This window comes from Danio aesculapii, chromosome 5 (assembly GCF_903798145.1).
Source record: "Danio aesculapii chromosome 5, fDanAes4.1, whole genome shotgun sequence".
Taxonomy (NCBI): Eukaryota; Metazoa; Chordata; class Actinopteri; order Cypriniformes; family Danionidae; genus Danio; species Danio aesculapii.
This window is the reverse complement of record NC_079439.1, coordinates 4,733,379-4,749,768: the sequence shown is the minus strand read 5'-3', so window position 1 is coordinate 4,749,768 and position 16,390 is coordinate 4,733,379. Positions and strand designations below refer to the sequence as shown.

Genomic DNA, 16,390 nt, shown 5'->3' with positions numbered 1-16,390 from the left:
CATCTGATCGAGTCAAGATAAATACTGTAGTAGCGCTGTCACTTCTGGGAATTGCACCATCTAAGAAGAACAGACTTCATTCAAACTCGCCACTGATTAACCAAAAATCACTGCAATGGCAACTAAAAAAGTTGGAGGTCAATCCGAGGAGAAACAGGCCACTCCTGAGGTGCAGAAGATCTGCGATGAAGTGAGAAACAGATTTACCTTTTGTTTTGATGCTCTGCGTCACGTGATTGTATTAATAAACTATATATTTTTATATATTTAGTAGTTACTATGCTATATGTTAGTAAAAACGATGAATTAATGAATTGCTGTAGATGCAAAGTGCTTTTTAAAAGGTTTTAAGTCAGTAAGTCTATCTAAAATAGTTTGCACCAGTGATGCCAAGCAATAAATAGTATTAAAATCATGAAAGGCGTCAGCTGATAGGTAAATTTGGGTGATTGCATTAATAAATTGTATATATTTTTATATACTTAGAAGTTACTATGCTATATGTTAATAAAACGACGAATAAAAGTAATTGCTGTAGGAGCAAAGTGCTTTTTTAAATGGTTTTAAGTCAGCAAGTCTATCTAAAATAGTTTGCACCAGTGATCCCAAGAAGAAGATTAAGAGTCATACAATAATCACAAAAGTATAAGACATATAAACAACAAAACAGATTAAAAATGTGTTAAGCTGGTTTAAAAGCATAAATAAGGAGAAAGACTCAAATAGCGCGATCTTAAAATTGAAAGACAGAAATTGCATGCATAGTTCAAGTCACAAAGAAACATGGATCTTTACATGCAATTTATATTACTTTATTTATTTGAATTACATAGTGTGACATTTGAATTACAAGGAGCTGTCATCCTTACTAAGTAACCAAGTAATGTTAATGTAATTGTGTATATTGCTTATATATGCCCCAACCTGCACAATGAATGCTAGTAAATAGTTTCACGTATGAGTTAAGTGTTTGGGTGTGTGCTGGTAATTCATCACAGTTGACAAATCAGGAAATGTCTGTGAAACAGGATTTTGCGGTCTAGATCAAAGGGAAGAGAAAAAACAATGTAATATATTTTATGAAAACTATAAGCATATTTTTCTGATGCATTATCATGACACAAATTCATCAATTTATTTCGAAATATTAGAAAAATATTGGCAAAAAAATAATATAATACTTTTTGTAATGTGAAATTACAGGAGTGAGAGAGAAATCACATAATTCAAATTACAAAGAAGCATTAAAAAAGAGCATTTGCATCTAATTTACATATTTTATTAACCCCTTAACTATCGCTGCACACTTTTTGAACATAGACATAGAAATGGCATGTTCAGCTTAAGTGATTGCCAATCTTCAACACATTAGTGCACAGATTTTGCTTCATCTTATTTTAAGGAAGACACTTGTCGGATTGTACCCAGAGTTCAAAAAGTTAAATAAAACAACAATGTTGTGCCTTTACGTTTATGTAAATAATAAAACAATAAATGTATGTATATATATGACCATAAATATGTATATGCATATAACCATATATGTATGTGTATAAACAGCCAGCTCATCTAATGTTGATAATTATGATTTATTTATTTATTTTTCAGTTGAATACACTTGCATTCAACGTGAATTCTGTGTGTTTTGCTTCAGGTCAAGCATCAAGCAGAAGAAAAGGCTGGAAAGAAGTTCACTGTTTTCACTGCCAAACTCTTCACCACACAGGTCGTGGCCGGGACCAACTATTTCATCAAGGTAAATGATGAAGAGGGAAATATAAGGGTGAATTTAAGAATTGCTGGCACATTTTGCTTCTCCTTTATATTATTTTTCAGACACAAAAACTTGAATGAATCACTTTTCAATAATAACACAAATTATTATCAGCGCATCTCCAAAAAATAATGTGTCTTTATCTATTTGGGGACATTTTGTCTTAAAAATAGTACTTTCAATTTTAAATAGTGCTGTGCTAAGATTCGCCTTCAAAATAAAAGTTTGTTTTGGCATTAGATAAACGTGTGTTACATATATTTATTATGTATATGTCATACACACACATACAGTTGAAGTCAGAGTTATTAGCCCTCATGAATTATTTTTATTTTCCAATTTCTATTTTGCTGATATATATGAATATAATTTCACCAGATAGCATGAATAACTCTATTTGGAAAGAATTCATAATTTTAGACTGATTGAGATGATTTCGTAGGTCAGTGCATGATAGATAGATAGAATAAAGAATAAAAATGAGATAGAAATGACAGTGCTTTATGTAAATTAAATTGTAATTTAAATAAATAACACTGTATAGGCTTTCTATATGTAAAAATGAAAGCAATTAATCTCTGTTATAGCTACATTTGTTATCATTTCTAACACACAAATGGTTGAATTTGCTTGAAATTGTATAGTCAAGCCTTAAAAACACAAGCAAAATTAAAAACTTTCACTCTTAAACTTTGCAATGACTCCACAATGTCCTGAACTGTAGTCCCTGGTCAAATATAATCATAACTCAACATTGCACATGCGCACATTGCGATATCGTGGAATCATTGCAATATGTGGAAACGATTTATTGTGCAGCCCTAATTCAGCGAAAATGAATGGAAAATGCTTGAAATGTGCGCTGTAAAAATATCTGTTCATATTTTGTGAAGGGTTTTCTGTTTATTTACTGTTGTGAATTGCATTATGGGATGTTGATCTCTGCTCTGTCGACTTTTGATGTTGAAAATTCAACTCTACAGTTTAACAAAGTGACTTTTATTGAAAATAATATAGTTTTATTGAAATAATATAATGTATAAGAAATAATATCTAGAGAAATAAGTCTGTAAAATAACTGAAAATGTGCTCCAGTTTATTTCAAGGGTTTTGTAGCGTAATATACAACACCAACCCAGACAATATAGCACTGCAAACTATTAAACATGTTCATAAAAGTCACTTTTTTACACTTCTCAAGGTTTACAGTTGTTGGAGGAAAGCTCAAGATCCCATAATGCACTTCAAAAGCAGAAATAAAATAATAAAAACAAAACACAAAATACAGAAAACTGCTCATTTACAGATATTTTTTGCACATAATGAGTCGTGAGCTTGTCATAAAGACTGCCATGTTGTATAGCTTGCATATTGCATTAACAATTCTAGCTGAAGAGGTGTGATTTATTGTGATTTATTTTTGTCCTTCTTCAGGTGAATGTAGGAGGAGATCAGTTTGTTCATCTGAGGGTTCATAAACCGCTCCCTCACGCTGGAGAAAAAGTACAACTGCAAGGCGTTCAGGTGTCGAAAAGCTGTCAAGACCCCATCCAGTACTTCTAAACAAACCCTCAATGGTGGAGCTTAATTAAAGAGACAGTGCACCCAAATAAATTACTGACTATTTACTCTATTAATACACTATTTACAGTATTTACTATATACACTCAAGTGTTTCCAAGCATTTATGAGTTCATTTCTTCTGTTAAACGCTAAAGAAGATAGTTTGAAGAATGCTGAAAACCTGTAACCATTGACTTCCATAGTAGGAAAAACAAATACTAAGAAGTTTCTTTCGTCTGTTAAACACAAAAGAAGATCGTTTGAAGAATGCTGAAAACCTGTAACCATTGACTTCCATAGTAGGAAAAACAAATACTAAGAAGTTTCTTTCGTCTGTTAAATACAAAAGAAGATAGTTTGAAGAATGCTGAAAACCTGTAACCATTGACTTCCGTAGTAGGAAAAATAAATACTAACAAGTTTCTTTCGTCTGTTAAACACAAATGAAGATAGTTTGAAGAATGCTAAAAACCTGTAACCATTGACTTCCACTGTGGGAAAATCAAATATTATGGGTTTCTTTCATCTGTTTAATGCAAAAGATAGTTTGAAGAATGCTGTAAACCTGTCACCATTGACTTTCTATATAGGAAAAACAAATACTATGGGTTTCTTTCATCTGTTAAACACAAAAGAAGATGGTTTGAAAAATGCTGAAAACCAGTAACCATTGACTTCCATAGTTGGGAAAACAAATACTATGGAAGTCAATGGTTACAAGCATTCTTTAAATACTTCTTTGAGTAAATAATGACAGAATTTAAATGTTTGGGTGAACTGTTTCTTTAAATGTTTCTCATTCTCTAATACAGTGTTTCCCAACCCTGCTCCTGGAGGCACACCAACAGTACATATTTTGGATGTCTCTCTAATCTGACCAATTAACTTCAGGTTTTGGAGTCTCTTGTTCTGCTGAGTTGATTCGGGTGTGTTTGATTAGGAAGAGTTTGAAAATGTGTAATGCTGGTGTGCCTCCAGGAACAGGGTTGGGAAACACTGCCCTAATATATGCACACAAACATGCCATACAGTATGAGGCTTTTGTTTATGCGTGATGTATTCTGACTGATGCTGTTACAAAACCTTTATTACATTCTGCTGCATTAAAATGAAGCAATTCATTTGAATTTTCCAGTGCCTATAGTGTACAGTACATGACTTTTCTAAAACCAGCACGTCACATGCACAGATGCTGCACTGTGGTGAAATAATTGCACATGAATATGAATCGTCATTCCAAAATATGCTTTATAAACACTTCTAAAATAAAGGGAAATCGATTTTACAGTTTGTATGTGTTTCCTTTATTTACACCCTAATGACTTTTCAGTTCAATTCAATGCAAGTTCTTTTTGTTCAGCGCTTTTCACAATAAACATTGGTTCAGTTATTACATTACGTTGAAATTCAGAAAAGTTAAGGTTATTAATAGCTACCATAACTTCATTAGTTAGTAATGACTTTAACTAGGAGACATGGTGGCTCAGTGGTTAGCACTGTCATCTCAAAGCAAAAAGGTCGCTGGTTTGAGACCCGGCTGATTCAGTTGGCGTTTCTGTGTGGAGTTTCTTCTTGTGCTGGCATGGGTTTCCACCGGGTGCTTTGATCCCCCCCCCCCCCCCCCCTACTGAAAAAAACAGCTTCAGCCTAGGCTGGGTGGCTGGTTGACCAGCCTGGTTTTAGAGGGGTTTTGGCCATTTCCAGGTTGGTTTCCAGCCATTTTCAGCCTGGTCTTAGCTGGTCAGGCTGGGTGATGACCAGCTAAAACCAGCTTGACCAGCCTAGCCAGGGTGGGAGCCCAGCCTAAACCAGCTATGTCCAGCTTAAACCAGGCTGGTCAGGCTGGTTTTAGCTGGATTTAGCTGGTCATTTTCCAGCCTGACCAGCTAAGACCAGGATGGAAATGGCTGGAAACCAGCCTGTAAATGGCCAAAACCCCTCTAAAACCAGGCTGGTCAACCAGCTAAAACCAGCCAACCAGCCTATAGGCTGGTTTAAGTTGGATTTTTCAACCTCCGGTTCGGCACACAAGCTCTTACAGTAAACAAAGGAAACAGTGGCACAAATAAAACGTTTTAATATTGATTTAAATGAAATATGTGTTGCAAGCAAGTGTTTCTGCCATGTGTTGATTAAAAAAGCAGTGAAAAATAGTGTTTATATCATATATGTCCAGCAGAGGGCGACAGAGATCCTCCAGCGAGCGGAAGCTTGAGCTCTCGCTCCTCCTCCTGTAAGCTGTTTTAATGCGTACACCCACCCCACCCCTAACCCCAACCCACAGTGACATCACTCGTAGAAGAAGTGCAAGGAAGGCGGAGCTGGAGCTCAAGCTCCCCCTTGCTGGAGCTCAGCTCTGCCCAAGTGGCTCTGCAGTCCAATAATATCCAGCTGCAGAACCACACGTTTCAGGCACACACGATTTAGGCAAACCATATATGGTTTGATTTCCCATTTGAGTCATTATTATTATATCGTAATGATCATATTAACATCTCTGCAGTTTCTGAACGCAAATTATGTAAATAAAAATAATTGGTTAAAGACACTTATGACTTTATTCACGTGTCCACATACACAAAGAAAACATAATAGACCGCCTAATTGTAGGATTAAGTGTAATAAACTAATTTAGGATCTTAATATTATCATACTTAGTTAAACAAGTATGATATTGTAAAATTTAAAAAGCAAACAATAATGTGACACATTAAAATGAATTACTATAGTTAAACATTTAAACAATATATAATATAGTTATAAACTGATTATCTGATTATAAACTAATATCTTTTACTAAACTGTCACAGCTGTTATATATATTTACTTATTATTGTTTTTATTTTTTAAATTAATTATTAATAGTTAATTTGTTTCTATTGCTAAATTTTGGTTTAAAAACAATAATTTGCTTACTATAAATTACTACAGTATTTAATGTGGGAAATCATTAATTAAAAAGTTATTAGAAAATTAAGCAAATACACACTATTACATCGCTTGAGTCAAATATTAATATAGTGTTATACATTTATTACATGTAAAAGATTTTTATTACATATAAAATGTATTATTGCCTATATTAACTTGCTATAATTTCCCTCATTATTAATGAATCTATTATAAAAATTAAACCTGTCCAATTTAGATCTTTCAGCAAGGCCAGCAAATGAGTATCTGCGATATTGACTCTGTCAGACAGTAATGACTGATCATATGATGACTGATAGAAAACAGTCTGTTCAGTCTATTATAATTGAATGGCGATCGGACACATTCCCCCCATTCGCCCGTCTCGTTCGTAATATTTGTGAAATACAGTAAACACTATTGTTTATTGTGTACCATATTTATAAACCATATATATCAAAATATATCGATGACGATGTCCAAGGAGATGCAACATCCGCCGTAACCATATATGGTTTGCCTAGATGTGTGCACCACTTGGACCTTTCATTTCCTGATGGGTTGTAACACAAAATATTTTGATCATCAAAAAATATATAGAATTTCTTTTTGGAGTCTAAATGTTTCTGCTATGTTTTGGGTGATATGAAGTACTTTTTCACCTATGTCTTGCTGTAAGGCGACAGTGCTAACCACTGAGCCACCGTGAGGCCCCTAAAAGCAAGCATTAAATATGTTAATAAAATCAGCATCATTATACAGAAAGGGAACAGGAGTGAATAGTCAACACTAAAAACAGTAGAATACACAATTTTTGCATGTCCTCCCTTCATACCTGTGTGTTTGAATTATTGCCTTATTTTATTTGCCAAATTATGTGTGTGTATTTATACATCCTAAATAACTGAATCATCTAAAACCCATTTAAACATTTGGCTGGTACTCTATTTAATAATAATATTCTTGTGATTTATTTTTTCTACAATAAGGCAAAGAGAAAAGTTGTGTTCAGACAAATTTAGTAAAGTCATCAGCCTCTTTATCCCTCAAAACTGTTTTTCAGTCAAATTCACTGACGCATCAATGCCAACTGTGTCATACATGTGCTGTTAATCATTTTTGTCAATTCACATTGCATTGTGAAAATTGCTGTATATTTTACGGTAAACATATGCAATAATGTAAACACATATACAGCAAGATGAATAGTGCTGTAAACTTAAATACAATATCTTTGCTGTGATTGATTCGCAGTTACTGTACTGTAACGTTAGTGGTAATTGTTACCAATGTGGAAAAACCCAGCCTGATCTCACGAGAAAATGTAAGTATTTTACGTTTTGTCAGTTTCGTGGCTAATTCGTACAAAATTGTACGATTTTAAAAAGGAGGCGTGGCACCTAACCCCACCCCTAAACCCAACCGTCATTGGGGGATGAGCAAATCGTATTAAGATCGTACAAATTAGATTGTACGAATTCATACGAATTAGCCACTAAATTAAAAAGTTACGAATTGCCGTGAGATTATAACTATCAATTGCATTGATCTGACACAAATTTGCTGAGGATCAAGTGAGAGCAGTAGATTATAAATTTGAGTCTATAAAAATCAGACTGATTTTCTCAATAATTCAGTTTGTGTTTTGGTGTCATCCCAGCACACTGACTGATCAAACTGACTGATGCTTTTTCTTGACAAATCAGCTGAAACACCAGCCTGATCTCACGAGAAAACGTAAGTATTTTACGATTTATCAGTTTAGTGGCTAATTCATATGAGTTCAGTCGTACGAAATTGTACGATTTTAAAAAGGAGGCGTGGCACCTAACCCCACCCCTAAACCCAACCGTCATTGGAGGATGAGCAAATCGTACTAAATTGTACGAATTAGATCGTACGAATTCTTACGAATTAGCCACTAAAGCAAAAAGTTACGAATTGCCGTGAGATTGTGTTGGACATACTGCCATCCCATACACTAGAATAATGACTTTTGCTCTTTGTTCAAACTACTTATTTAAAATGAGCTGAACCAACACAAAATTTCAAGGTTTTTTGTTAGGACAACTTCATTGTTTAATGAATAATCCACTTAAAGTAGTAAAAATTATTAAGTTAACCGATCTTTCATATGACAAGGAATTGTGTGAGTTTTACAGTGTAAAAACAGCTTGCATCTTTCAATATCTCTACATTTATTAATGTTTCTTGCATTTACTTGATAACTGAATACATTTAATCACAAATTTAATGACAAAAACTATGGTATTATAAGAGGGCGATGAGTAGGTAGTGCTGTCGCCTCACAGCAAGAAGGTCGCTGGTTCGAGCCTCAGCTGGGTCAGTTGGCGTTTCTGTGTGGAGTTTGCATGTTCTCCCTGCGTGGAATCCGCTGCGTAAAACATGCTGGATAAGTTAGTGGTTCATTCTGCTGTGGCGACCCCGGATTAATAAAGGGACTAAGCCGAAAAGAAAATGAATGAATGAATGGTATTATAAGAAGGCGACACGGTGGCGCAGTGGGTAGCACAATCACCTGACAGAAAGAAGGTCGCTGGTTCCAGCCTCGGCTGGGTCATTTCTGTGTGAAGTTTGCATGTTCTCCCCATGTTGGCGTGGGTGATGTGATGTGGTGATGGGTTGCTGTTGAAAGGGCATCTGCTGCATAAAACATATGCTAGATAAGTTGGTGGTTCATTCAGCTGTGGCGACCCCGGATTAATAAAGGGACTAGCTGAAAATTTGTTTGCCAGAATTGTTTAGGTAAGAGCACCTGGCAACCAAACTGAAAGAATTATGAAATAAATGAATAAAATATTTAGAGCATCAATGATCAAACTAATACAGACATTACTAACAGAGACTTTGACAACTCTTAGATTGACACAGACCAGCGGTTTTATACTGAGAGTGATGATTAGTTTTAGACATTAAACCCAGTTATCCCAACAGCACAATACTGACAGCTGTCAGGCGTCTGGATATTGCTGTGGACCAAGTGCACTCACTGATAAAAACACACACAAGAAGAGACGAGTGAGAGTTGAAGAAACATCACAGACATTAGTGAGGAGAGTTTGATATTGTTGACATCAACAGTAAATGCACAGACACTGCAGGAGTTGAGTTGAGAGTTTAATGTTGAGGAATGAAACAGTTTTGAACCGTTCCTCTATACAGTATGGCAGATCACTCAATGTGTCTGCACTTACACTAGTTAACACACACTCATTCTCTAGATGATCAGAAGGGGAGCAGAGGTTCACCAAATGCTTTGGGGAACAGGGCTCCTTTCACAGTCAGTTCTCCTCGAGGGCCAGTAGGAGCCTGATATATCAGTGCATGGACACACAAGTCTTCCCCAACATACACCTGAGCAGAGGGAAAGATAAACCACCATGCTTAATATGCACTTGTTTAATATGGAAAACACTTCAGCAGTGACGGCAGGGCATTCGCATTTGGGTGAAAATATTTTAAAATGTAAATAAAAAAAATCTGCAGATAGACTCAATAGGCTTAAACTAGCAAGTCAGTTGCTTTTTACCTTTCAGTGAAAATCACTCCTGTTTTGGACTCACTGCCTCAGTTGACTTTTTGCTCACAATCCATAAAATATAACACAATCTGACGGCAATTCGTAACTTTTTGCTTTAGTGGCTAATTGGTATAAATTCATACGATCTAATTCGTACAATTTAGTACGATTTGCTCATCCGCCAATGACGGTTGGGTTTAGGGGTGGGGTTAGGTGCCACGCCTCCTTTTTAAAATCGTACAATTTCGTATGACTGAACTCGTACGAATTCGCCACTAAACTGACAAAACGTAAAATACTTACGTTTTCTCGTGAGATCAGGCTGAATATAAACATAAATACTTGCCTTGACCAAGTAGTGTGCTCCATTTCCAGTCTGAACTTTGACGCTCACAGGAACGAAAACATCAGAACTGATTTTAATCTTCTCCTTTATGGTTTTTTTCACCTGAATAAACAGATAAATACAATTATTTTAATAGTTTTAATAGTTTAATAACATTAGTTAACTACATAAGTAAGTGTGAACTAATATTAATAAATGCTGCAGAAGTGTTGTTTAACGTTAGTTAAAAAGAAAACTTCGAGATGTTTTAAATGTCACACATCAGTTTAGATCAATTAAAAAAAAAGTAAATTCACAGTGATTATTCATCTGAATGTATTGCTAAAAGGAACATTCATTCATTCATTTTCTTTTCGGCTTAGTCCCTTTATTATTCTGGGGTCGCCACAGCGGAATGAACCGCCAACTTATCCAGCATATGTTTTACGCAGCGGATGCCCTTCCAGCCGCAACCTATCATTAGGAAAATAACACACACTCATTCGCACACATACATACACTACGGACAATTTAGCCTACCCAATTCACCTGTACCCACGCAAACACAGGGAGAACATGCAAACTCCACACAGAAACGCCAACTGACCCAGCCGAGGCAAAATGGAACAATAAACTTTTAAATGTCAAAAGCTTAAAAAAAAAAAGCAACACACAAAATAAACACAAATAAACATATGGTTTACTGCCTGTAATAAATATTAAAGTTAGCATCTCGTACCTCAAGGCAGATCTGTATTATCGGTAGGGTGACCGACACCTCAGGTGACCATTCTTCTGGCTTTGACATTATTGCTGATACTGTAGATCGGTGAGCAAAAGTGTAGAATCTTCAGTCAAACTCACCACCAGGATGATCTTACTGTGCTTTTAAAGCTGTTAAGATCACATGACCTGATGAAATGTGGGCGTTGAATACTTTAGATATTTACTCAAATCACCATCTAGCCATAATGGTTAACCAAAAGCAATGATGTCAGGTCAAGTCCAATTTTTTGAGACTACTGTGTTACAAAGCTATTTAATAGGTTTCCACTTTGTTCCATTAAGAGATCTGATTTATTTACAGTATATTAGATGCCAGGTGACACAATCACCTCACAGCAAGAAGGTCGCTGTTTCAAGTCCCGGCTGGGCCAGTCGACATTTCTGTGTGGAGTTTGCATGTTCTCCCCATATTGGTGTGGGTTTCCTCCGGGTGCTCCGGTTTCCCCCACAGTCCAAACACATGCGCTATAGGGAAACTGATTAACTAAATTGGCCGTAGTGTGTGTGAATGTGAGAGTGTATGGATTTTTCTCAGTGACGGGTTGCAGCTGGAAGGGCATCCGCGTAAAACATATGCTGGATAAGTTGTCGGTTCATTCCGCTGTTGCAACCCCAAGGAAAAACATGTGCTCAATCTTTATCTCATGTTCAGCTGAATTATTAAACTGTTATTAAAACATAAATGCTTCAGGCTCCACAATATTGTAAAAATATGATGTTCTGATATATATATATATATATACATTATTTTTATTTTTTGCTGCGATATATATATATATATATATATATATATATATATATATATATATATATATATATATATATATATATATACACTATTTGTATTTTTTGCTGCGATATATATATATATATATATATATATATATATATATATATATATATATACATTATTTTATTTTTTGCTGCGATATATATATATACATTATTTGTATTTTTTGCTGCGATATATAAATATATATATATATATATATATATATATATATATACATTATTTTATTTTTTGCTGCGATATATATATATACATTATTTTATTTTTTGCTGCGATATATATATATACATTATTTGTATTTTTTGCTGCGATATATATATATACATTATTTTATTTTTTGCTGCGATATATATATATATACATTATTTTATTTTTTGCTGCGATATATATATATACATTATTTTATTTTTTGCTGCGATATATATATATATATACATTATTTTATTTTTTGCTGCGATATATATATATATATATATATATATATATATATATATATATATATATATATATATATATATATATATATATATATATATATATATATATATATATAGACAGTATAGCACTACAAACTATTAAACATGTTCAGAAAAGTCACTTTTTAAGGTTAAAAGTTGTTGGAAGAAAAATCAAGCTCCCATATTAAAAGGATTTCAATTGAAAAAAAAAGGAATCACAAAATATGGAAATCTGATAAGTTACGGATATTTTATTATATATTATATATATAATATTTAATAAAATATCCGTAAATTATCAGTTTCAGTTATCAGTCAATTTTCTGAACATGTTTAATAGTTGGCAGTGCTATACTGTCTGTGTTGGTGTTGTATATGACGCTAAAAACACCTTGTAATAACCTGCAGCACATTTTCTGTTATTTTACAGACTTATTTCTCTCTATATTATTCCTTACACATATTAGTTCAAGCTACTACAATGTCAATAAAAGTCACGTTGTTAAACTGCAGAGTTGAATTTTCAACATTAAAACTGGACAGAGCAGAGATCAACATCCCATAATGCAATTCACAACAGTAAATAAACAGAAAACCCTTGTCAATCACATAATACAGAAACTGTTAATTAACAGATATTGTTTACAGTGCAGGGATTAATCTAAAATCGGTTTAAACGTTTGACTGGTACTGTACTACAAAAGATAAACAATATTCTTCAGATTTCTTTTGTGAATGAAAAGAAAAAGAGAAAAGAAAACAGGATCTGTAGAGCTGCGCATCGTTGGATTTGCTCTTCAGTGTTTGGACTCTCAGTAGTGATTATTAAACCACACTGAACTGAGCTGAACTGAACTGAACTTAAACACTACAAACTGAACTACACTGTTCCTATTTACTGTGAGCTTTTATGTGAAGCTGCTTTGACACAATCTACATTGTAAAAGCGCTATACAAATAAAGGTGAATTGAATTGAATTGAATTGTTGTCAGACTTGTTTTGTGACAATCATCTGTCTCTGTATCCCTCAAAACTGTTCATATCCTGTTTTCAGTCAAAATCACTGATGCATCAATGCCAACTGTTCCACACATGGAAAAAAAACTCATGACTACACTGTAAACAATGAAATGATCAATCAATCCTGACAGCATATGTTTTTTAGGTCACTGTAACTTATTAAATTAAGTTAATCAAGTTCTAACTTAAATTTATAAGTTACACAAGCCGGTTTAAATCAGTTTAACTTAATATAAGTTTAAAGTACTCATAAGGTTAAATTGATTCAGCTTAAAAATTGAAGGCCAGGATTTTTTTTACACATCAATTGCATTGATCTCACACACATTTGCTGAGGATTAAGTAACGATGGAGATCATAAATTAGAGTCTAGAGAAATCTGACTTATTTTTTGATCAATTTAGTTCATTTTTTGTGTCGTCCCAGCAAACAGCCAGCTCTTTTAATGTGCTCGATCTTCAAATATCAGCTGAAATATTGCTACATTAAATAAACACTGAACCGCATAAACTTGCTTTCGGTTGTGGCGACCAGAAAATGCACATTAAGCGTAAACGAGGTCAAACAATTATCACGAGAGCTGCCCGTATGTAGGAGGATTAATGATCACATGTTTAGCATTAATCTCCACAACAGCACATATCTACCACAACAAACCAAATGAAGTCTGCTTTTACAGTGTTTTAGTTTCTGTTCATCAAATATGGTCAATTGTTTTCTCAGCATGCAGACTGACCGGAAAAAATATCACTTAATTCTCATCTCCTTTCATTCTTTTATAACACATTTGATCTGTTTTTATGCTTATTTATTATTTTTTTTAACATTTTTGTTTTGTTTTTATTTCTCTTATTCTTGTTTCTTTTATTCCTGTTTGTGTAAAGCACTTTGAATTGCCACTGTGTATGAAATGTGCTATATAAATGAACTTGCCTTGCCTAAATGATGACGCGGTGGCACATGTGGGTAGCACGATCGCCTCACAGCAAGAGGGTCGCTGGTTCGATCCTCGGCTGGGTCAGTTGGCATTTCTGTGTGGAGTTTGCATGTTCTCCCCGTGTTGGCGTGGGTTTCCTCCGGCTGCTCCGGTTTCCGCCACAGTCCAAAGACATGCGCTATAGGGGAATTGGGTAAGCTAGATTGTCCGTAGTGTATGTGTGTGAATGAGTGTGTATGGATGTTTCCCAGTGATGGGTTGCAGCTGGAAGGGCATCCGCTGTGTAAAACATATGCTGGATAAGTTGGCGGTTCATTCCGCTGTGGCGACACCAGATTAATAAAGGGACTAAGCCGAAAAGAAAATGAATGAATGAATGAATGAATTCTCATAAATGTCAACTTTAATGCTTGCTTCCTGTAAAAAAAAATATATATATTTCTTATTAATATGAAAACCCAAAATCGCTTAAAATCTCAAACTTGACAAGCGTATTAAAAAAACAAAACAAATAAATCAGTTTTATGTCTGCAGATTTATTTAATTATTTACTTACTCATTTATTTAATTATTTACTTGTTTCATTTATTTGTTTTATGTACTTACCTACATATTTAATTATTTATTTATTTACTTATTTACTTTGTTATTTGTTTTATTTACTTACCTATTTATTTATTTATTCACTTATTTAGTATTTACTTATTTATTTATGTATTTATTTACTTAGTTACTTATTACTTATTTTACTTACTTTTTTATTTGTTATATTTACTTACCTATTTATTTATTTATTTACTAAGTTACTTATTACTTATTTTATTTACTTACTTTTTTTTTGTTGTATTTACTTACCCATTTATTTATTTATTTATTCACTTATTTAGTAATAACTTATTTATTTATGTATTTATTTACTTGGTTACTTATTACTTATTTTATTTACTCATTTATTTTTTTATTTACTTATTTACTTAGTTATTTACTTGTTTTATTTGTTTTATGTACTTACCTATATATTTAATTATTTACTTATTTATTTATTTATTCATGTACTTATTTAATTAGTTACTTTACTTATTATTTGTTTTATTTACTTTTTTATTTATTTATTTACTTATTTACTTACTCGTTTAGTTTACCTACATATTTAATTATTTACTTATTTATTTATTTTACTTTTTTATTTACTTACCTACTTATTTGCTTGTTCAATTTACTTAAATATTTATTGAATTACTTATTTAGTATTTACTTATTTATTTACTTATTTGCTTGTTTTATTTATTTACTTATTTATTTATTTACTTAGTTATTTTATTTATTTACTTGTTTAATTTACTTACCTATTTATTTATTTACTTAGTTATTTGCTTGTTTTATTTACTTGTTTTATTTACTTATTATTTAGTATTTAGTTAGTCATTTATTTACTTGTTTTATTTACTTACCTACTTATTTATTTACTTAGTTTACTTGTTTGCTTGCTCATTCATTTAGTTATTTACTTGTTTTATTTACTTACCTAATTATATATTTATTTACTTATTTATTTTAATACGTTTTCATCCTTAACTATGAGAACTGCAGCAGGACTCGTTTATAGTTTTAGCCCATAACAGTGTAAGTCTTGCTCTTTACATCTGTTTGTTATTACTGATCCGCCTATACATGAAGCCTATAAGAGCCATACAGTAAACGCCTTTAGTACAATCACAGCCTTTTCGAGAAAGCAGCTTTTCTCAGAAAAATCAGTGTGTGTGTGTGTGTGTGTGTGTGTTTCTGTGTTTCAGTCTGAGGTGTGCTGATGACTTTAACACACAGATTTTTCAGAGCGGGTATTATTGATGTGTTAATATCTAAACAAGTTTAACCGGTAATAATGATAATAATAATAATAATAATAATAATAATAATAGTAATAATAATAATAATAATAATAATAATAGTAATAGTAATAATAATAATAATAATAGTAATAGTAATAATAATAATAGTAATAATAATAATAATAGTAATAGTAATAATAATAATAATAATAATAGTAATAGTAATAATATTAATAGTAGTATTACTACAGTAATACTGTGACCTTTTATGTGAAGCTGCTTTGACACAATCTACATTGTATAAGCGCTATACAAATAAAGGTGAATTGAATTGAATTGAATTGAATTAATAATAATAATAATAATAATAATAATAATTCATTCATTTTCTCTTCGGCTTAGTTCCCTTATTAATCTGGGGTCACCACAGTGGAATGAACCGCCAACTTATCCAGC

General features: G+C 32.9%; 1 protein-coding gene across 1 annotated transcript; it reads left to right on the top strand.

The window, feature by feature from the left end:
• Positions 1–29: 29 nt before the first annotated feature.
• Positions 30–4,622, top strand: cst14b.1 (cystatin 14b, tandem duplicate 1). The gene is made up of 3 exons (XM_056457263.1): positions 30–190; positions 1,655–1,756; positions 3,209–4,622. Exons 1-3 carry the CDS (start codon positions 116–118, stop codon positions 3,335–3,337), a joined length of 306 nt encoding a protein of 101 aa, XP_056313238.1. The 5' UTR covers positions 30–115; the 3' UTR covers positions 3,338–4,622.
• Positions 4,623–16,390: the final 11,768 nt, after the last annotated feature.

Bases quoted from the DNA above. Each gene is read 5' to 3' on its own strand.
- cst14b.1 (XM_056457263.1), top strand. From the start codon at position 116: ATGGCAACTAAAAAAGTTGGAGGTCAATCCGAGGAGAAACAGGCCACT. The intron at 191-1,654 runs GTGAGAAACAGA...GTTTTGCTTCAG, and splicing joins TGCAGAAGATCTGCGATGAA to GTCAAGCATCAAGCAGAAGA. The intron at 1,757-3,208 runs GTAAATGATGAA...GTCCTTCTTCAG, and splicing joins GGACCAACTATTTCATCAAG to GTGAATGTAGGAGGAGATCA.